This window comes from Parasteatoda tepidariorum, unplaced genomic scaffold, assembly GCF_982258835.1.
Source record: "Parasteatoda tepidariorum strain Cologne lab strain unplaced genomic scaffold, Ptep-v5.0 scaffold_12, whole genome shotgun sequence".
NCBI lineage: Eukaryota > Metazoa > Arthropoda > Arachnida > Araneae > Theridiidae > Parasteatoda > Parasteatoda tepidariorum.
The window spans coordinates 1,597,902-1,617,616 of NW_028257371.1; the positions used below are offsets into that span (position 1 = coordinate 1,597,902).

Here is a 19,715-nt window from a genome sequence, read left to right on the forward strand (position 1 = left end):
AACCAATGCTAGTAAAGTGCAATTTATATATGAACTTTCATAATAGTTGCATACAAATCATAGTTTAAATCCTTTGAACGTTGAACTTAGTGGTCGGAATTAGAGGACTACAAGTTGTGAAACTACTGTAGTCACTACCTTTATTCGTTGTTTGAAGTGTAGAGTGCTACTTTTTTTGTAAAAAAAAAGTAGCATAGTAGTTTGCTACCTATAATGAGGCGAAAAATTTAAATACCTCCATAAAGTTTGGTTCTTCATTTCTGAAATAGTAAAGCAAAGGGGCCCCCAATTAGACTAAGTCGGGCCCTGGAGCCACCTGCACACTAATCTTCCTGCTTTGCACTACTCTCCCACTGAATAAAATGGAGGGGAAAAAAAGTTTTTTATTGGTGAAAAAAGACTGACAGCTTAAAAGCTCATGCTTTGAGCATTAAGTATTACCAATCTCATTTTTATTAATTTCAAAATGTTTCCTTTTTCACATGACAATACACAATAATTTTATGGTAGTTATGTAAAAATAAACTTAACTATCTTCAAAAAACAATTTTATTAAAAAAATATTACATATCCGTTAATACAAAAAATACAAGTATAATTAAAACAAAGCATTGAAAAATATTTTTAAAAAATATATGTTTTTAACATTAAATGTCAACACTACAGATCAAATTGAAAAATTTACAGATGAAACAATGAACTTGAGTGAATGGTGAACATACTTTTTTAATGGAGTTAAGCATACTAAAACTTCGACATAAAAAGTATTTTGCGAATTCGGAACGTCTTGCAGCCTGCCTTTAAAAAAATTAAAAGGTTCAGTATCATATTCCTATATAGCATCTTTTTCAAACTGACAGGTAATATTTATAAAAAATTAAATTTATATAAAGAAATTTTAATGTTCTGTTAAATTTTATATTTTTGGAATTATATATATTACAATTTTTGTTTAATGATACATACTTTTAATAAAATTTTTTAAAAAAATGAACAAATATTTTCAAATATAATAATGTTCATAATATTTTTATTCAGGAATATATCTCAATATGATAGATTGAAAAGTAAGAAAATTCATGCCAATTTAGTTTCAGAATTGCCTATCAACATAAGTACTTGAACATAGTAATTTTTTCAACAAAACTTTTAAAAAGTTTCAATAAATACAAAATGTATCACTTTTCTATAGACCCAAGAAATTCTGCTTTTTTGTTTAATCTATTAAGAATTAATAGACAATTTCAAATTGTAAAAATTAGTGATTTGTTGAAGTGTGGAACTATCCACAAATAATTCTACTAAATGATTGAAGTATCTTATACATTCCACCCACTTTCTTATTTCAGAACTTTCAAAATTCTGAATTGAAGAGGTGTATTGAAATTAATTCTTTTTAAATGACATTTAGTTGCATTTAAAATTAGCGATACTTCAATCAAAAATATTAAAATCTAATTAAAAAAATTAATTAATTTACAATTTTAAACTAAATTTTACATTTTTTAAAGAGCTCATAGTATGAAATTATTTCATTTGGGAGTTAAATAACTAATCTAATTTTGAAACTAATAAAAGAAAAAAATATTTTATTTAACACATACTTCTTTTAAGTTGTATTTTTTATTAAATTTTAATCTGTGATTTGAAAAACGTGTTTCTGAAGTTTTTTATGTTACAGGGTGCGTACCCAGGTTTTTCAACAAAAAATAGGCACCTTTTAAGTACTTTTCAAGCACCCAAAAAATATTTTTAATTACTCTCCAAAAAAAAAATCGTAATTAGGATCTGTGAAATAATAAATTTTTTTTTCCTCTCTCGTTTAAAGTTCTTAATTTATAAACATAAAATCAATAAAATTTAGAAACATTGTCGAAAACTTTATATAATCATGATAAAATAACTAGTTTCTGATAAATATTACAGAGAAAATTGGGAAACTCATGCATTTTTTGTAATTTAGAACGTCAATCGATATGGCAAAGAAAAAATCTCCTTTTAAAAATTAGAAAATTAAGCACTTTTTACAAACCCTGAATAAAAAAAAGCACCTTTAAGGGCTTTTAAAAAACATAAATCAAAAACCAGCACCTTTAAGTCCTTTTTAAAAACACTACGCACCCTGTGTTACTATTCAAAAAGCGTTTTTTTTCCTATAACTATTGTGGCATACGTGTGCATTATTCCTTGATTAAAAAAAAAATCTATGTAAAAATGAGACTTGAATAAATGATATTATTTAACAGGAAATACTGTTTGGAAAGGAGGAAAAGACCTGAAATTATCAAACAAATAGTAAAAATATTATCAACAATTTCAAACATGTGATATAATTATTATTGAGTAAATGATATTTACAAGCACTTACGTTTAAGATGCATTAAATAAATTTTACAAAATGTGGTTGAACAAAGAGTACAATAAATACTCCATCACAAGGACAAAACCTTAACCAACGTTGATCCCAAAATCTTGTGGCAGTCAATGGTACTCCAGCTTTTAATATGGAGGAACTATAACATCTGTAAGAAACAGTATATTCTGCAACAATTGTAATCAAAGAAATACAAATTACACAAAAACCCTGCTAATCTGAAGGAATTGGGAGATTGACTGTTCACCTTGTTAAATTCCATAATTCAGATAACAATTTTTGCTGTCATAATCAAAGCTGTGTCAGGTTTCCCTCTCAAATTTAGAAATTAAATTCCCATACCTTTCCAAGAAAATTTTACAAAATTCCAGAATATATTTTTTCAATATGAGGCAAGATCTCATCAGATATATAATTTTTTATACAATAAATTACAATTACTTTTTGATCAAAATTATATCACATATTAATTTTGCATACCTGCATACATTGTAGAAGTAAAATAAACAAAAAAAAAATAAATAATTCAAAATTGGAAATAATATAATCATTTAGATTTAGCGAAGTAAGAAACATGTATGTAAACCTTAATTTAAAGAAGATTTTTTAAACCATTATTTACCACTACGTAAACTATTTTATAACCCTAGTTAAACAGCCGACCCAATTGTGGGTTTATGGCTACTAATGTTCAACTCCGTAGCCTTGTCATTTTGAATCCAATCCAGAAGACAAGGGAACTCTTGGATCAATCAAGTATTGGAAGAAATTTTCCATCATGGAGGACATTTTGATAGAAATAACCTGCATTTCCGTTACATGGATAGGAAAACCGCGAAAACGTCTCAAGCGTAGCCTGACCACAAAGGGTACTTAAACTATTAATACTCAACATATACGGAGAAATTTGAGAATATACAGGCAAACAGGAGATAGTTGTAAAATACAGTAGTCTTTGTTTAAAAAAAACAGGAGACTTGGCGGGCACGCTTTTGTAAAAAATGACATTTCAGTAGATGGTTTACCATGTAGATTTTAAAATGCATATAAATGTATATAAATTGTATTAAATGTATATAAATTGTATTAAATGTATATAAATTATAGATAGAAGCGCTATTTTAAGCACAAAATCTGAAAAAATTGATACATCTGATTACATCTGATCATCTTACATCTGATTAAAAGCCAAACTTAATTTACGCAGAAAGCCTAAAAACAAAGAATTAGAACTGAAAATATTGTTAGATTGAAGAAGAAATTTAAAACAAATTTTTAAACAAAAAGTAGTTTTCACAAATGAATGATATAATTTTAGTTATAATCCAAAAAAGTTCAACCATGTAGCAGCAAAGTTTTTACTAACTATTTACTTTTTTGTGAAAGTTATTCACTTTGAAACTCATCGGCTAGTTATCATTATTTTTAAGATTCGTTCCAGGTTTTGGCCAAAACTTGAAAAAACTTTAGACAAACCTAAAAAACAATCAATTTTAAAATTGATGATAACAATAAGTAACCAATGAGGTTCATTGTCTAACATATATTTCTATTATTCTGTGTAAAAATTTTGCAATGATTAAAGTTTTTTAGAAATATAAAAATTGGAATACTAATTTGTGAAAAATATTTTTTGATAAACAATTTCCTGTTTCAAATTAGTAAAAAATACTTAGTTTTTGAAAATAAAGCTTGTTTTTTAAGCATTTTGTTATTTCCTAACCATAAGGTGGGTGTATGATGGCAGACTAAATAATAATTAATATATTGTTTCATAAAGATTTTTTATATTTTCCCAATTTCTATCCAAAATAATGCTTCTGTCTAAAATTCATATAATTGTCTACACTAAAAATCTACATGTTAAGCTCATTTAAATTTCATTTTTTACAAAATTTAATATTTTGCAAATTTTCTACGAAGAAATAAGTTTCATTGCTAATTGAACAAAAATATATATTTAATTTCTGACAAAATATTGCCTTTCATAACAAAAGTGCTATTCAGAATTTAATTGAAATTTTAATAAAAATTCTGGAAAAGTCAGGAGATTTTGTGACTAAGTTTGAGTGAAAAATTACCATAATTCTTATCATATTCATTTTTAGCTTGTGCAAAACAAATTCAGACTTAGACTAGATGTCATTCCAAACCAGTAAATTGAACTGTCTGTAACACTTTATTTTAAGACTATTATTTATTTTAAGACTATATAACTGATGAAACAAAGAAAAAATTAATTACGTTCATCATGTTAAATATTTTCAAAATGATAAGTATTTCTTCATTGCATTCCTGCCAACATTGGAGAAATAAAATAACAGTGATTTTACAAACCATCCCGATTTTGGGTTTACAACTACTCGTGTTAAGCTCTGTCGCCTTGAACTTTTGAACTCAATCCAGAAGACAAGGGAACTCCTGGATCAAGTATTGGGAGAAATTTGTTTCAAGGAGAACTTTTTGGTGGAACTACCCTGCATTTAATTTACATGTAGAGGAAAACCATGAAAACCTCCCACAGGTTAGCCAGAGGACAAGGACACATAATTATACAATATTAAATTACTATACAATGATAACTTGTTATATATATAATTACACAACATACAAAAATTACGGTTGTATACTGAGAGCAATAAAAATAATTAGTTTAATAATTGTTCTCACCTGGTACATTGTCTTACAAGTGATGGAATACGTCCTAAGCTAACATGCCTTACAGTATCAGTCTCGTGAAATTGAGGAATGGTTCCTTCAATGGTGTGAACTTTACTGTTGTACCGTAAAAACTCAGGTTGAGAGTTGTACTCAAACTGTAAAGGTAAAGATTTCATAAACAAGGTTAGTAGTCAAATCTTAAAACAAAAAATAAGCTCCTTTTAAGAACTTTTAAATCTCTCAAAAAATATTTTCAAGCACTATTTACATTAACAAAATGAAAAAACATGATAAATAAAATGATAAAATAAATAGTTTTTGACAAAAAACTCTTCTTTAATAAAGAGATTTTTTGGTTCGATATCAGGGAGTGGAAAATGAAGTCTGAGAATATCTTGCAAAATGGAGCACATGATAGAGCAATAATCTCACCGAACTCAGCTCAGTAGACGGTCATACGAACTCACAAGTATTTCTTCAAACATGGATACTATGGACCAATGGTGGGATTGTGGTTGAATGAATTGTGAAAACGTTGCCTAGAACAATATGAAAAGCGTGTGTGAGAAAACTACGTTTTGCATAATAGGTGGGAAAAATTGACAGGGTAAAGAAAAAAAAGTCCTTTTCCAAAAGGGAAAATTAAGCACTTTTTAAAAACACCCTATGAAAAAGCACCTTGATGGGCCTTTAAATAACAAAAATAAGCATCTTTAAGCACTTTTTAAAAACGTTACACACCATGAACAGGGCTAGGCTAGCAACACCTAAAATTAAGATATATTAAAGCATCATGATAAGAAAACAAATAATATAGTATTATTGTTTCCCAGTAGATTTCCATTGACTTTAGAAAATATTGATCCTTAGGAAACATTACATCCAAATTTCCTTACACTAGAAGTAGGTTCCCTATTTTGAGTTGGTAAGAAGTGAGTTCCCTATTTTATTCACCTATTAATATGCACATTCATAACTATTCTCTCTAATGATAGACAAAACAAAAAAATTTAGAACTTGGATAATCAAGACACTTGCAACAAAGGAATGATGTAATTTGATGCTCAGATTTATTATAAATTATCTCCATAAAGTTATTCAGAAAAATATTTTATACATACAGTAGGACTTTGATATGATGAGGCTGTCAGATTGGACAAAAACATCATAAATTAGAAGATGTCATTTTATCAAAGATTTAAAAATCGCCATTATAACTGAAATTCCCATGAAAGTGCATACAAATTTAATTACATTTTGTTATTTTTGTTTGTTTACTCTCATCTTACTAGAAGGCTACGACCCCTGCTCGCCCTGCTCACCAATCCCCACAATCGATTCTCGTTCATCATTGTTTATTTCTTTTTAAATGCCAATATTTTCCACAAACACGCAGAACATTTTGGTTTCCAAATAAACAATCATTTAGCTTTATGCAAGAACATTTGCTAACATAACGAAATGGATGATCACTTGAATTTGTACTCGATTTCTTGTACTCGATTTGATACTTGATTACTTGAATTTCACTTTCTTCTTCTTCTTCTTGGGCACTACAGCCTATGACAGGCCAAGGCCGTCCTAATAAGTTTTTGAGATCTTGATCTATTCTGTGCCATGGCCTTCCAGTTAGTTTTTCCTATTATCTTTAGGTACCTCTCAACTGTGTCCAGTCACCTAGTCGGTGGACGACCCCTTTTTCTTGTACCTACTGGTTTAAAAAAGGTTAATTTTTTTCAGGGTTTTGGATAACAGATCTATAAAGGTGTCCTAGCCATTGAATGCGATTGGCAGGGATGAGATTGGCCAAAAGGCAAAAAAGCTGAATTTCCACACTAGTAAATTTTACGCACGCGCAATCGTTTCATAATAAATTCCAGACAGTTTAACATAATAAATAACAATGTGTTGACATAAAATTGTGTATTTATTTATTATATAAATGATTACATCGATACTTAACATTTAGTAAAAAGAAAAATTACAAATTGAAAAAATAAAGCTAGAAATTATATTTTTCTTTAGTTCACATAAGAGTCAATTATTACTTGAAAAACTACCTGTTTAGCAAATTAAAACTACGGAGAAGAAACATTAATATTCCATTTCCTTTAATAAATACTGTTGCGTGATTTATAGCAAAAAACTTTTACAATTGGAATCACTATGTTCATATTATATTCTAATCTAAATAGAGCCCTGTGAAACGTATCAATAATTGTGAAGTAGAAATATATAGTAACTCCTTAACATACAAAAATTGCTATTTTAGTTTGAAAAATTACATAATCAGGAACTGTTTAGATAATTATTTTTCATTAGATAAGAATTTTGCATTTTATAGCATAAATAACAGCAACACTATTTTTTAAATTTTGGATTTTGATCCTGTTTCAAAAAAATAAAAAAAAATAAAAATAAAATAAAATAAAAATTGAATCATTTCTCAAGTGATTGCTTTTGTTTGCTATACATTTTATTTGCTATATTTAGTCGTTAGCCCATCTTCAAACATCTGGTGACAAATCCTACTTTTTCTTCTTTGAAAGCACAGAATGTAAGTTTTGAATATATTCTCTTCCAGTTTCGCTGATGTTGTAACACCTACATATACTAATAATCATCGATATAAAAACAGTGACGTCTGAATTATGAAAATACGAGCTATCTGGCTGGCAGGTAAAAATGAGAAAAATTTTACCTTCTGCGCGTAAAAGCGGAGAAAATAGCTAAAATAAGTACAAATGCGGAAGGGTTGGTAGCTATGTAGTTTGAATTTTCTGTTTACCTTTGAAAAATCGGAAATAAATATAATTATTTTATTTCAATGGCTGAATTTTCTAAAGAAGTGGAAATCCGCTAAAAAACGGAAAAAATCTCATCCCTGGATTGGCCTTTAATAACATGAACTAGGTCTGGTTGTTCATACTTTTTTTTTTTTTTTTTTTTGAGAGAGAGAGAGAGGGGGGGGATACTTAGAAAAATTTTTGGTGCAGTTTAAGCGAATAACAAATGGCGCACCCTTTACAATCATGAGTTATATTATGTAAAATAATCCTTTGGACTATAAAAAAAAGTTTAGCCAAAAGAACACAGTATGTGTGACTCAATCAGAAGAAATAAATGAAAAGTAATTCTACTCCTTTACAAAATTTATACCAATTCAAATAGAGAAAGGTTATCAAGGGTCTGTCCAGACATTTTGTGAAATGTCCTGTTTTTGTAAAATTGTGAAAAAACTACTCATATATTTGTGAATATAAAACAAGCGGTAAGTCACACTCTTTCAACCAGGGTCCTACTTTTGTGAATTTGTGCAAATAGGGTCTTGTTATTGCAAAAATTGCTAAAAGCCTTTTCAAGAAGTTTTTAAATTGCAAATAGATACAAGATTCTGTTCAACAATGGCTGCTACTAAATTAGAGATGCAACATACAAATATTTGGTATTTAGCCTATACTGCTCAACGCAGAATATTCATTTCGGACGAATAATGGAAACAAATTCACTCACATTTTTAATAATTTTAATTGACATATTTTAAATAACACAACTTAGTTATGTATCACTTTTAATGTATTACACATTAAGTAAACTTACAATTCTTAAATTTACAATATTTTGTTTCAAAAATTGCTAGAAATAAATTTTTATTACATAATAATCTGTTAATTAATGTTAAGAATAATTAATTGATTATGAATCGAAAATTGATCAATTATTCATTTACAAAAAAAATAAATCATTTAATACCAATAAGAATGTGCACACGATGCTTGTAAAAGTAGAACTATTTTCTTAGAATACAACATTTGAAATTTAAACTAAGGGAAACTTGGAAAACTTAGTTCGTTTCGAATGGTCTTTCCTTTTTTTTCCCGGGAAGGGTTTATTCGATTAACAAAACAATGATGAGGATAAAGAAATTTGTGAAGGGTCCAATTAAAGGATAAATTATTTTGTGAAGGGTCCGTTTTCATGGAAAGATATTTTGTGAAGGGTCCGTTGACAGACCCAAATTTCTTCTAAACAGACCCCTGGTTATTAGCACTCTTTAAGTTTTATTTAATATTTTTAAAAATTTCACTGTAAATATTAAGATTTATATCTGACAACACATAATCTCTCTCTCTTTTGTAATGTTTGATTTACAACAACTCATATGTGAGTTAATAAAGTAAAAATAAATAAATAAAGATTTCGTGGCGAAAAATGAATTTTCTACAACAATAGATAACATTTAAAGTAAAAAATCTAAAAAAAAAAAATCACAAAAAGGCATTTTTATTTGCAATGACTATCAAACAGGTGGGAATTTCGAAAAGAACTCTCGTTAAATGCTGCTCTCCATCAGCACATTAAATTTCAACTCTGTAGTTTCATTTCAACAGCTATTTTCTTTTACTTTAACGGTTACCGAAGTTGTTGTATCCCGAAATAACAATAGAATCATACTTTTTTTTCTTGCACACATTTCAAGTTTCTAAGTCTTATACTTTTTGAGCAGAAAAAGCAAAATGTAATGTAAAGCAATGAAAAATTAAAAAAAAAAAAGGTAGAAAAATTCACACAAAAAACTTTTAAAATTGTTAAATTTTTAAAAATATTTCCTTGTTAAGTTAATAAACAAACACGTGGAAATCTTTTAACATGCCAAATTTTGACTCTGTAGTGGTATCCCTGCAGTCTGCGAACGATGGTATTTTTTCCAAGAAGCTTAACAATTAATTTTTTAATGATAATTTTTTTTATTCCATCACAATTCCTGAGCACTTTTCTAAGTATCTTAGTAATTTCAAGTTTTCATGCAGCAAAACAAAATATAATGAACACTCAAAAGAGTTTTTATGATTTTTTAATAAAGAGAGAATACACAAAGAATTTTCCAACAATTCTAAAATACTTATTCTTTTTTGTTGAAAGATGACTTGGTAAGTTGTTGAAACATGGTATTTCAAGGCAATAATATTAGAGGACCCTCTAAATACCGTGATTTTTTAACATTATTAATATAGAAGATTAAATAGAACCAAGCTGAAAAGACGCTAAAAGTGAGAAATCGTCATTGACGGGTATATATATATATTCAAAACTGCATATACATTTAAAATCTGTTTGTAATTCTGTCGACATAAATCTACTAGCACGCTCATTTCCCTCATTTTTCTGCATTTGAGAATTACATGTCTAAGTAATGCACCATGATTACTTAATATTCACATCTCCTCTACAATCTTGGCCACAATTGACGCATTATAATGCATAAGTAGATTACTCCTGTTATTTACGATAATGACTAGATTTTAAATTTCAAATGAAATCATAAAAAAAGAAAAAGAAAAGCGATAAATAATTACACTGTTATTGTTCACAAATGCAAGTGCAAAATACACACCTAAAGCTTGTGTTCCTAATTCAATTATCGGCACTTGGTTCGGGAGAAGGCTACATTCATCTGCAATATAAATTTATATTAAATATCAGTTGCAAAAATTAAATTTTAGTTTGTTTAAATTTCAAAATAAAACATCTAATGAAGTACCAAAAACTTTGAATGAGAACTAATTGGGTGCATTAATTTTCTGCTAATAAAAAATAAAATAAAAGATTTTTCATAAAAAAAGTAGGTCCAATTTAAATAAAATAGGATATTTAAAATGAAATCAAAGAATAATGAGGGTAATATGAAACATAATGCAAAAATTCCAGAATGACAATTTCCAGAATGATAAAAAAGAGTTTGTGTTCATTATTAAGAAATTATCTAATTATTCATACCTGTTACAAACATATTTATAATACATGGAAAGAAAAATAAATAAATAAACATTAAATAAGCTAATGTTCGAACAAGAAAAAGTTTATTTTTGTGCAATGCTTAACTTGTATAATTCTGATAGGATTTAGTTTAAAAAAATACTCAAAACATTAAATACTTTTTATTCATAAGCAGATAAAATAAAAACGGAATTGTTTTTAATAAGAAAAAAAAAGGATTTTTTTCTGGCCCATACAAAACAAATCCAAAATGAAATTAAAAGTTAAGATTTTTTGCTTATATTACCCTGCATTAAATGTATTCGTAAAACCTTAAAAAATGCAAAAGAAGTAAATTCAATCTACCCTGCCTTTAAAATCATATTTAAAAATATTTTTCATTACAATTGTTTTGATCGCAAAAATTGTAGTTTTTGATAATTACAATACTATTATAATTTAACTTTTAAAATATTATAATTTTTTTTTTTAAATGTTGTAAATAATTTATTTTTTTTACAGAATAAATATCACTTCATAGATTAGTGGGTATTTTCCCAACGTCTACTTTTTTTTATTATTAATAAAACCTTCAGAAGGTTAAGATAAAATAAAAGAAAAAGTATATTTAGCAACCAAAACAAAGAATCAAGCATATATTTAAGGCTGGCTTCTCAATTTTTTGGGTGCCAAAAATCAGTTACAAATTATTTCAGATTAGCCTCATTTATTTAAGCTAATATTTATCATACCTCATTTATTTATGATAATATAAATTCTGTAAAAATATGTTTTTACTTAAGTAAAACAAAAACATGAACACCAACATTTTCATTTTGAACAGATTAAACAGTTAAAAATATTAACCCCAAATAACCTAATATTAAAAACTTTATGTGCATATATATTTAATAAATTCCTGATGGATTTTTCGACATTCCATTACAAAATTTACATGGGATCCAAAAATTAATTGGATGAAACAATATATTCTGCACTTTGTAACATAACATCTAGTTAATTTTAGCACTGGTTTAATGAATTTACTACTAAAGTATCATTAATATAATCAGTTCAAATAAAATAACAAATAAAAAGAATTAACATTCATACCTAATAAAGTATCCTCAGGTTCTGAACCATGAGTAATCAGAGTTTTTGTAAACAATTTAAACAAAAGTGATAAAACATCCAAATTATCTAAAATAACAATATAAAACATTTAAAATGCACATAGAATAAAATATATAAGTAGTGTACTATAATGCAACAATTTCATAAATATGGGCAAATGTAATATTTTTACTTTTTAACTGTTTACGCATAATTTTTTTTTCTTTAAGTTATATAGCTGCAAGCATTAGAGAAGCAATTATAAGAAGATTTTGTGTACTTTTGTTTACAACATAGAAAGAAAATTTTACAGTAGCTAGGGATTTCCTCTTCTTGTTGCAAATCAAGCCAGAAAAATAGGAAATTGGAGCATACTGAAATTTTATAAACATATGCATATGCAAATACAATTTTATTTCAAGCTAGAAGAAACACATTTTTATTTGTTCAAGTAAAATATTTTAAATCTGTCGCTTCAAAAATGTATTATCAGACTAAGGCTTTATTGAATAAAAATTAAGTAAAATTGAAACACAAAACAATCCATTTTTAATTAGAGAATTTTTAAATAAAAAAAATGTTACGACGATGGGGCACATTTTATAACTCATATTGCTTCCTTCAGTGGAAACTAAAAAAAGTTGATTTTAAAGATGTCATACAAACAAATTATGCTACTCACAAGACATAAGTTTCATCAAATATTTCAACAAAAAGCAAACACCTTTTAAATGCTTTTTAAGAAATCAAAAAATTTTCTTAAGCACTATATACATTAACAAAATGCAAATAATTTTCAAAGACTTTACATGATCATGATAAAATAACTAGTTTCTGACAAAGAACTCTTTTCTTGATTATATGAGCCATTATAAAATGATCGATAGATTTTTAAGCTTGATTTCTGAGGGTAAAAAAGAAGCCTAAAATGGAGAATATCTTGCAAAATGCAGCAGAGTTGCACATGCGAGTGCAATAATCTCACCGAACCCAGCTCACTGCATGCACAGAGTTGGCAACTAAGGTAAACATGCTTGATATTTATCTTTTTGTAATAACTAGATTTAAGTAGAAATAAAACATGAATATTTATAAAACTTGTTATGATTAATTTTCTCTTTTTAGAAACAATTGCAAATAAGGTATTGCTCAAGAAATTAATAACAGAGTCCCAGATCTGCTTCTAATCAAAAATAAACATTTATATTCGATACATTTTTTGACACTTTAATATCTAACAACTGAAGGTATGTAAAATAGTAAGAACTAAGAAATAAATAAACACTACCTGACATTTTTGTAAACACAGGTAGATAACAGCTTTCATTCAAAAAGTAATATTCTTATTATGACGAGAAGCTCTCGTAAATTATTAAGTGACTCGGAATCTGAGATTAAACCTCCCTAAAAACATTAGAAAAGGAATATTAATGTTACATTTTGTTATAAGACTCTTCAATATAAAACCACATTTTCAAAAACCCTAATAAAAACAGACACATTCTTTCCCTGCTGTGCTCATCTGGTGACATACAATAATTAGAAACAAGAAAATAAACAATGAAAATAATTTTGATACTATAATTACAAAAAATGGCTCCCACATGTTTAATCTACTGTTTTACCTTAACTATATGGAAATGATATATTTTATGACTGTGGTGTAAATGGCAAATATAAAGTACAAATTTTTATAACTCTATAAATAACTAAGGTTTTCAGAATAAAACATTTAAATTTTTAAGGAAACTGAATTTAGTTTACTATTGTTTACACAAACCAATTTTTATAAATCGAGTTTAAGAATCAACTAGGCTGGGATAGCCTGGATGGCAGGGACCTCACATTTGTGAGTCCAACCAGCCAGTGTAGTAAATGGTGACTGGTGCATGTTAAACATGTCAGGTCACAAAGTTCTCCTTAACAAATCAATACCTCTGGGGTACTGAATTAGAGATTCTGTGGTTCAGGTCAAAATTCTGCAAACAAATGAATGGGTTCGCCCTGTAAGCGGATGAGGCAGAATTATTGGCCAAAGATGGAAAACAAGAACAATTGCACCAGCTCTGTCTCAGTGGCCGACAACAACAAGAATCAACTATATTTGGACAACAGGAGAAATTTAAGAACATTGATTTATAACGGAGGTAATATAAAATGGTATAATAATATCAATTTTAGCAAAACATTAAACAGTATATTGTATTAAATTCATAATATTGAGTTCCATAATAATATCAACTATAGCAGAAATGTTAATTACACAAATTTAAGTTGTTTGGACTGTTAAATTATTTGAAACACTTTAAAAAGTGAATAATATATTGCAGTTCAATTTCGAAGAAAAGCACAGTACTGCTTAAATTTAAATTATAAGTTTAAGCAGTGAGAAGTTATCAACTGAAATAAAATTAGTTCGAAACAATTCAAAAATAAAAACAAATCTTCAGTGTAGTTGACATATTAACACATTAGAAACATTTATTATTTTCTCTCACAAAATCATTCATCAATTAATATGGATATTAGATTATCTGAATCATGCCCACCTGATATAAGACCATTAAAAGTTATGAAGAAAAATAAATAAAAGGTATAATTTTTAAAAAATAAAATTATTTTAAACAGCCACGGTGGCTCAGGAGATAGAACAGACACCTCTTTATGAGGTGGTGCGGGTTCGAATCCCAGGGGTAGCTGATGATTACGAATTACACACCAGGCTCGCACAGCCCACAGTGCGGATGTAAAATATTCTCAGTAGTAGACAAATCATTGTTAGAGCTTCGGTGACAAAGATAATTGCAAAAATCTAAAGTGACATTCTAAAACCGGGCATAAGTGTGGAAGATCTCGAAGAATTACTCAGGTTGAGGGCTTAATCGAAATCTATGACACTGAAGAGGAATTTAAATGCATAGAAGAGTACAAAGAAAAAAATAACTAGAACAAAATTTAGAACATTAAGAATTTAAACAAAGAACTTGATTCAAATAATTCCTCTCAGGAAGCTAACATTTCTCTAAATAGTCCTAATCAGAGTGACATTTAAACCGTTGAATAGGAATGCATAAAGTTACCTAAATTAACTATTCCTAAGTACTGAATGGTTAAATTTTTGGAATTGTTTCAATTCTTCAACTAATGAGAACCTCAATTAATATAAGTGGTCATAATTTTTTAGAAAACATGATGACTGGTGCATCATGTTTAAGGCACTGTAAAAAATTTATATATTTCAGAATTTATAAAAAAATTAATTAATATTACAAATGATCACAATATAAACTAATTGTGAAGTACGAATTAAAAGTTTAAAAATAATATACAGTTTATCTTCTCCTTAGGCACAAACAATTTCTCCTTAAAAGTTTTGCATCACTGGTTTATACAAATACAGCTCATAAAGATACTGTAAAAATTATTAAAAAAAATTAAAAAAACTATGGAGCATTGTAAAATTGTCTTAAATTGTTTTTAATTCATAATTTTATTTTTTTAAATTTAATTTTTTATTTAAAAAATTATAAATTTTATAAGAAAAAAAAGGTATGCAAGTACTCCTTGAAAAAATTTTGCTTTTTAGTCCTGCATTTAGATAAAAATTATTAAATATCTTATAAAATGCATAAATGTCATTCTTTAACAGAGAGCTTTAACTTGGGTTCCCTTGACTTAACAGTTCATCTTTAAGTAATATACGAGGTGATTGTGTAGCAGTATGACAAAGAATGGTAGTGAAGTGTGACAAAGAATGGTAGTGAAGTGTGACAATTTCTGACAAAGAAAAAGAGGGAGTTGAAAATATTAATAAAAAAGTGAAATATCAATAATGAACATTGATTGCATGTAGGAATAAAAAGCAACATATGTGAATATAAATTTTATGATAAACTAAATTTTAATTCATAAGAAATGGATAAGAGAGATATATCACAAAAAATTAAAGAACAACTATTATTTTACCTGTAAAATAGCTTCAAAATTAAAAGTTAATCCACTGCATAAAGTAAATTCACCGCTAGATGCACCAGTCTTCCACCTTTAGGTGTCCACTACAATTTAGGATATTCTTTATTACAAGCGCATAATTAATTATAAAGTAAGTGATGTCACAATATACCTACACACACACTGTACATTTACCTATGCCGTGCAAGGTATCTCTATGTATTTACATATTGTATACTTAGAATAGCCTCCCTCCATTAACAAATTTATTTTTTTTATCAACTGTTTTAGATATAAAATCAAAAATTGCAGTTTTTAAAAATTTTATAATATTGATTAAAAAAAATTTAGATAAATTTTAATATATTTCATATTTGTAACATCAGTCACAAGGGCTTTTCTTTTTATTTGCCATTTTCTATAGGTCATTTCCTTATTTTTTTCAAATGCTTCCAGTTAGTTTAAAGCTTTCTCTAGATTAAATCTCAAAAAACCTTCCCATTAATGCATATGGAAGGAGGAGCATTTCAAAATAAAAATAAGACATATTACTCAATGTCCTTCCTATGTAATTTTTCAATGAAAAAATTTAAAAAATAAGAAAACGTATCAAAATGTAATACCAGTCACCATAGAATTGCCCATTTATGTACATACAATAATATGCATAGGTATTAGTGTGTACAATGTATTTACATAACTATGTTTGCACATATATCCTTAAAAGTATCCATTTAATATACCTAACAATAGCATTCATTTTAATATGCAATATATGCATTGTGTAGAAAAGTAATCAATTACCAACAATCCTGATTAAAATGTAATTAAACTTACATGAAATTAGGATTGCATTACTGAAATTATTGTATTTTATAATTACTTGTATTAAAGATAATTGGTTATAATAAGTTTATAATTACTGAGAGTTATGATTTCTCCTAAACTCAAATTATGATAACATGAAGTGCTGATTACTTGAAATTATAGATTTTGATTACTTGTAATTGTGATTATCTGAAACCACTTTTTTTTATGATTATAAGCAATGATTACTGCCTGTAATGAGAAATTGTGATAATATTTTATTACTTGATTACAAATAGTTGATAAACATTTAATTATAATCTGTTATTAGTTACATTCATTTCTAATCAATTACTATAAACATCATGCAAGTTTCCATGAATATGACAAAATATTTGCAATTTGCTTCTCTCATTCAAACATTTAGTCAGAAAAATTAGTTAAGCCTGATAAATGTATTATCATGATGAGTGTATTAAGACTGATGAATGTATGAAATCATTAGTTAAAAATATGCATAATGAAAGATGAATAACAACTAAATTTACATATAAATTATCATTCAAAATAAATTTAATCTGACTAAATTTTCTTTAAGTGATATCAGTGGCGTAGTTTGGGGGGAAAAAAACCCCGCCAAAGTTATATATACATTACTTGATTAATGAAAAATTAAACGGTAAGTAGGGGGTAAATATGAAAAAGTTTTCATTATTCATTTTTTATAATTTAAACGTTTAGAATATATGTTAGAAGGAGATAACCCTCCTCGAACATACATTAAAACTACGTACACTGAGTGATCTCTGTAATAAATGCAGAAGAAAGTTATACGAAAATCACAAAAAGAAACTTTTTAAAAGAATCAAATAAAGAAATGTTTTAAAAGATTTAAATAAAGAAACTTTTAAAAAAAAAATTAACTGAAGAAACTTGTCACAAAAATCAAATAAAGCTAAAAAAAATAAAATAAATCAGAAATATAAACTTTAATTTCACATAGTGAGAAAATGTTTTAGACAATATGTAATTTAAAAAGTAGAAAACACACAGACTTTTCTGTAACCTGATATTTTGTACTCAATTTTGATTTCTGAAATTTCATAGTCTAAATTAAAATCTGTGAGAACAGAAATGTAGAGTAGCATTCCTGATAAAATTACATATTTCCTCCTTAAAACTACGCTTACAATATCAAAAGTTTATTGCAAATAACTTACTGCCACACAAAATATAGGACATCTCATTTTGTTAGTTGATGCACGCATAAATTTTGTGGTGACTGCATTTATGGGGTTGCCAGGCATACTCAGTGGTGGTGTCATCTGAGAAGTAGAAATAATTCAGCAACAAAAAATAGAAAAAAAGTTATAAACGATAGTTTGAAGGAATAAATACCTCTGTATAATATGCCGCATCAGGTTGCATTACTCTTCGATCTCTGTAGTCTCTCTGCCATACTCGAGCCTTAAAAAGATATACATAAAAAAATAATCATTTAAAAAAAAAATAGATGTAAAAATTTTTTTAAAAATTAAAGATTCCCTTCTGTTTTTTTTTTTTTTTTGTTTTTTTTGTTTAAATAACAATGTTATTTATTTTAATAAAGAAATTTTTCCTTTCCAAATATCTTTCAAAAGAAATATTTATAAACATTGCAAAATGAGAATTTTATTCTATATCAACAGCTCTGTGTATACCTAAATCGCGTGTTTTATAATCATTATTTAGAAGGTCATCATGCTTGGAAGAAAAATTTCACACAAATTAAATAAAGATTTCAAGAGATTAAATTAGATAAATTTGAAAATTGAAGAGTCAATGCAAATTAAGTTTATTTTAAAATGAAATCTTTGACAGTAATCTATCAGAAATTAAGTAAATTTCCCTGAAATATTTAATAAAGATATAAGTTGTAAAAAAAGCTCAGTTACAGGGTTGTAATAAAAAAGAATTTTTTTAGAAACACAAAGTTAACAACTCTGGATAACTAACTAGCAGACAGACATATGTGTCTTTTTTAATTTTCCGGATCTAATTCAAGATTCTTTATATCTTTTCCTGATTTATTGCTCATGGCAAATCTTATGTGTGTGATCTGGTAATAATAAGTATTAAGAAAAAGAAAATCCTAGCAAATAAATTCTGCAAAATTTAGAAAATATTTTATCTAAAAAAAAGGAAAAGAAAACTGTAGGTCAGATTGTGCAAAACCAACAACCATCGGAATATAGAAGTAACAAGAAAATGTAACAGAACTCTAATAATCTATAAATTAGGCAATATTAAATTATAACAGACTTCTAATTTAATACAACTTATACTGACATAAATTTGAGATTAAATATCTTAAAAATTAAAAATTTTCTTCAAAAAATATTTTTACTTTAAGAACCAGTGCATATATGCCAGTAAATAAAAGCCATCATTATCTTATTCCAATTTTAAGGTTATATATATACTATATAAATATTGGATCACCGAGTCACATAATTAGGTCTATATTTCCCATCAATTAGTTCATAATAACTTTTATCAAAAATATTTTTATCTCATCCATAACTTTAAATACTTCATTCTGAGTTTTTGTTCTTTCTGGCAGGCACTCTCAATGGTGGCTGATGTGGACTGCTTTTTCATGTCATGAACTGTAATTCGATTGCACCACCCATAAATGACTAGAGAAGGTAATCAATTGCAGCCATTCGTGGACATCGTGTAGCCTAAGCAACAATGAAGAAAAAAATAACATTAGTTTAAAAAATCCTTAATTGAATATTAAAAGAGCAACAGATTTGCAAATGGTAAAAATGTAAATTTTAAATAACAAAAAAAAATTGTGTAAATAAACTTATTAATAATTATAACACACAATTACTCAATGATTTTATATAGAACTTAATTTCATTACTAGAATATCAATTGTTTTTAACCAAATTTTTGAAGGAGTTTGTCCATTTGTTTTTTGGATAAATAAACAATGCTAAAAATCCCTTTAATTCCATTTATTTGATTGAAAATGATATTTAATTAATGTTTTTAATTTTAGAAT

General features: G+C 27.1%; 1 protein-coding gene across 11 annotated transcripts; it reads right to left on the reverse strand.

The window, feature by feature from the left end:
- Nucleotides 1–531: 531 nt before the first annotated feature.
- LOC147800861 (pre-mRNA 3' end processing protein WDR33-like) lies at nt 532–19,373 on the reverse strand. 11 transcript variants are annotated; one of them, XM_087156239.1, is made up of 10 exons: nt 18,062–19,271; nt 17,884–17,988; nt 15,872–15,960; nt 13,194–13,309; nt 11,906–11,992; nt 10,431–10,490; nt 5,468–5,574; nt 5,045–5,190; nt 2,369–2,522; nt 532–794 (listed from the first exon to the last, which is right to left on the reverse strand). In XM_087156239.1, exons 4-7 carry the CDS (start codon nt 13,198–13,200, stop codon nt 5,513–5,515), a joined length of 216 nt encoding a protein of 71 aa, XP_087012365.1. In that variant the 5' UTR covers nt 13,201–13,309; nt 15,872–15,960; nt 17,884–17,988; nt 18,062–19,271; the 3' UTR covers nt 532–794; nt 2,369–2,522; nt 5,045–5,190; nt 5,468–5,512. The 11 variants fall into 11 exon arrangements, with proteins under 11 accessions (XP_087012365.1, XP_087012363.1, XP_087012362.1 ...); XM_087156237.1 differs by having other exon boundaries at nt 532–798; XM_087156236.1 differs by having other exon boundaries at nt 532–2,275.
- Nucleotides 19,374–19,715: the final 342 nt, after the last annotated feature.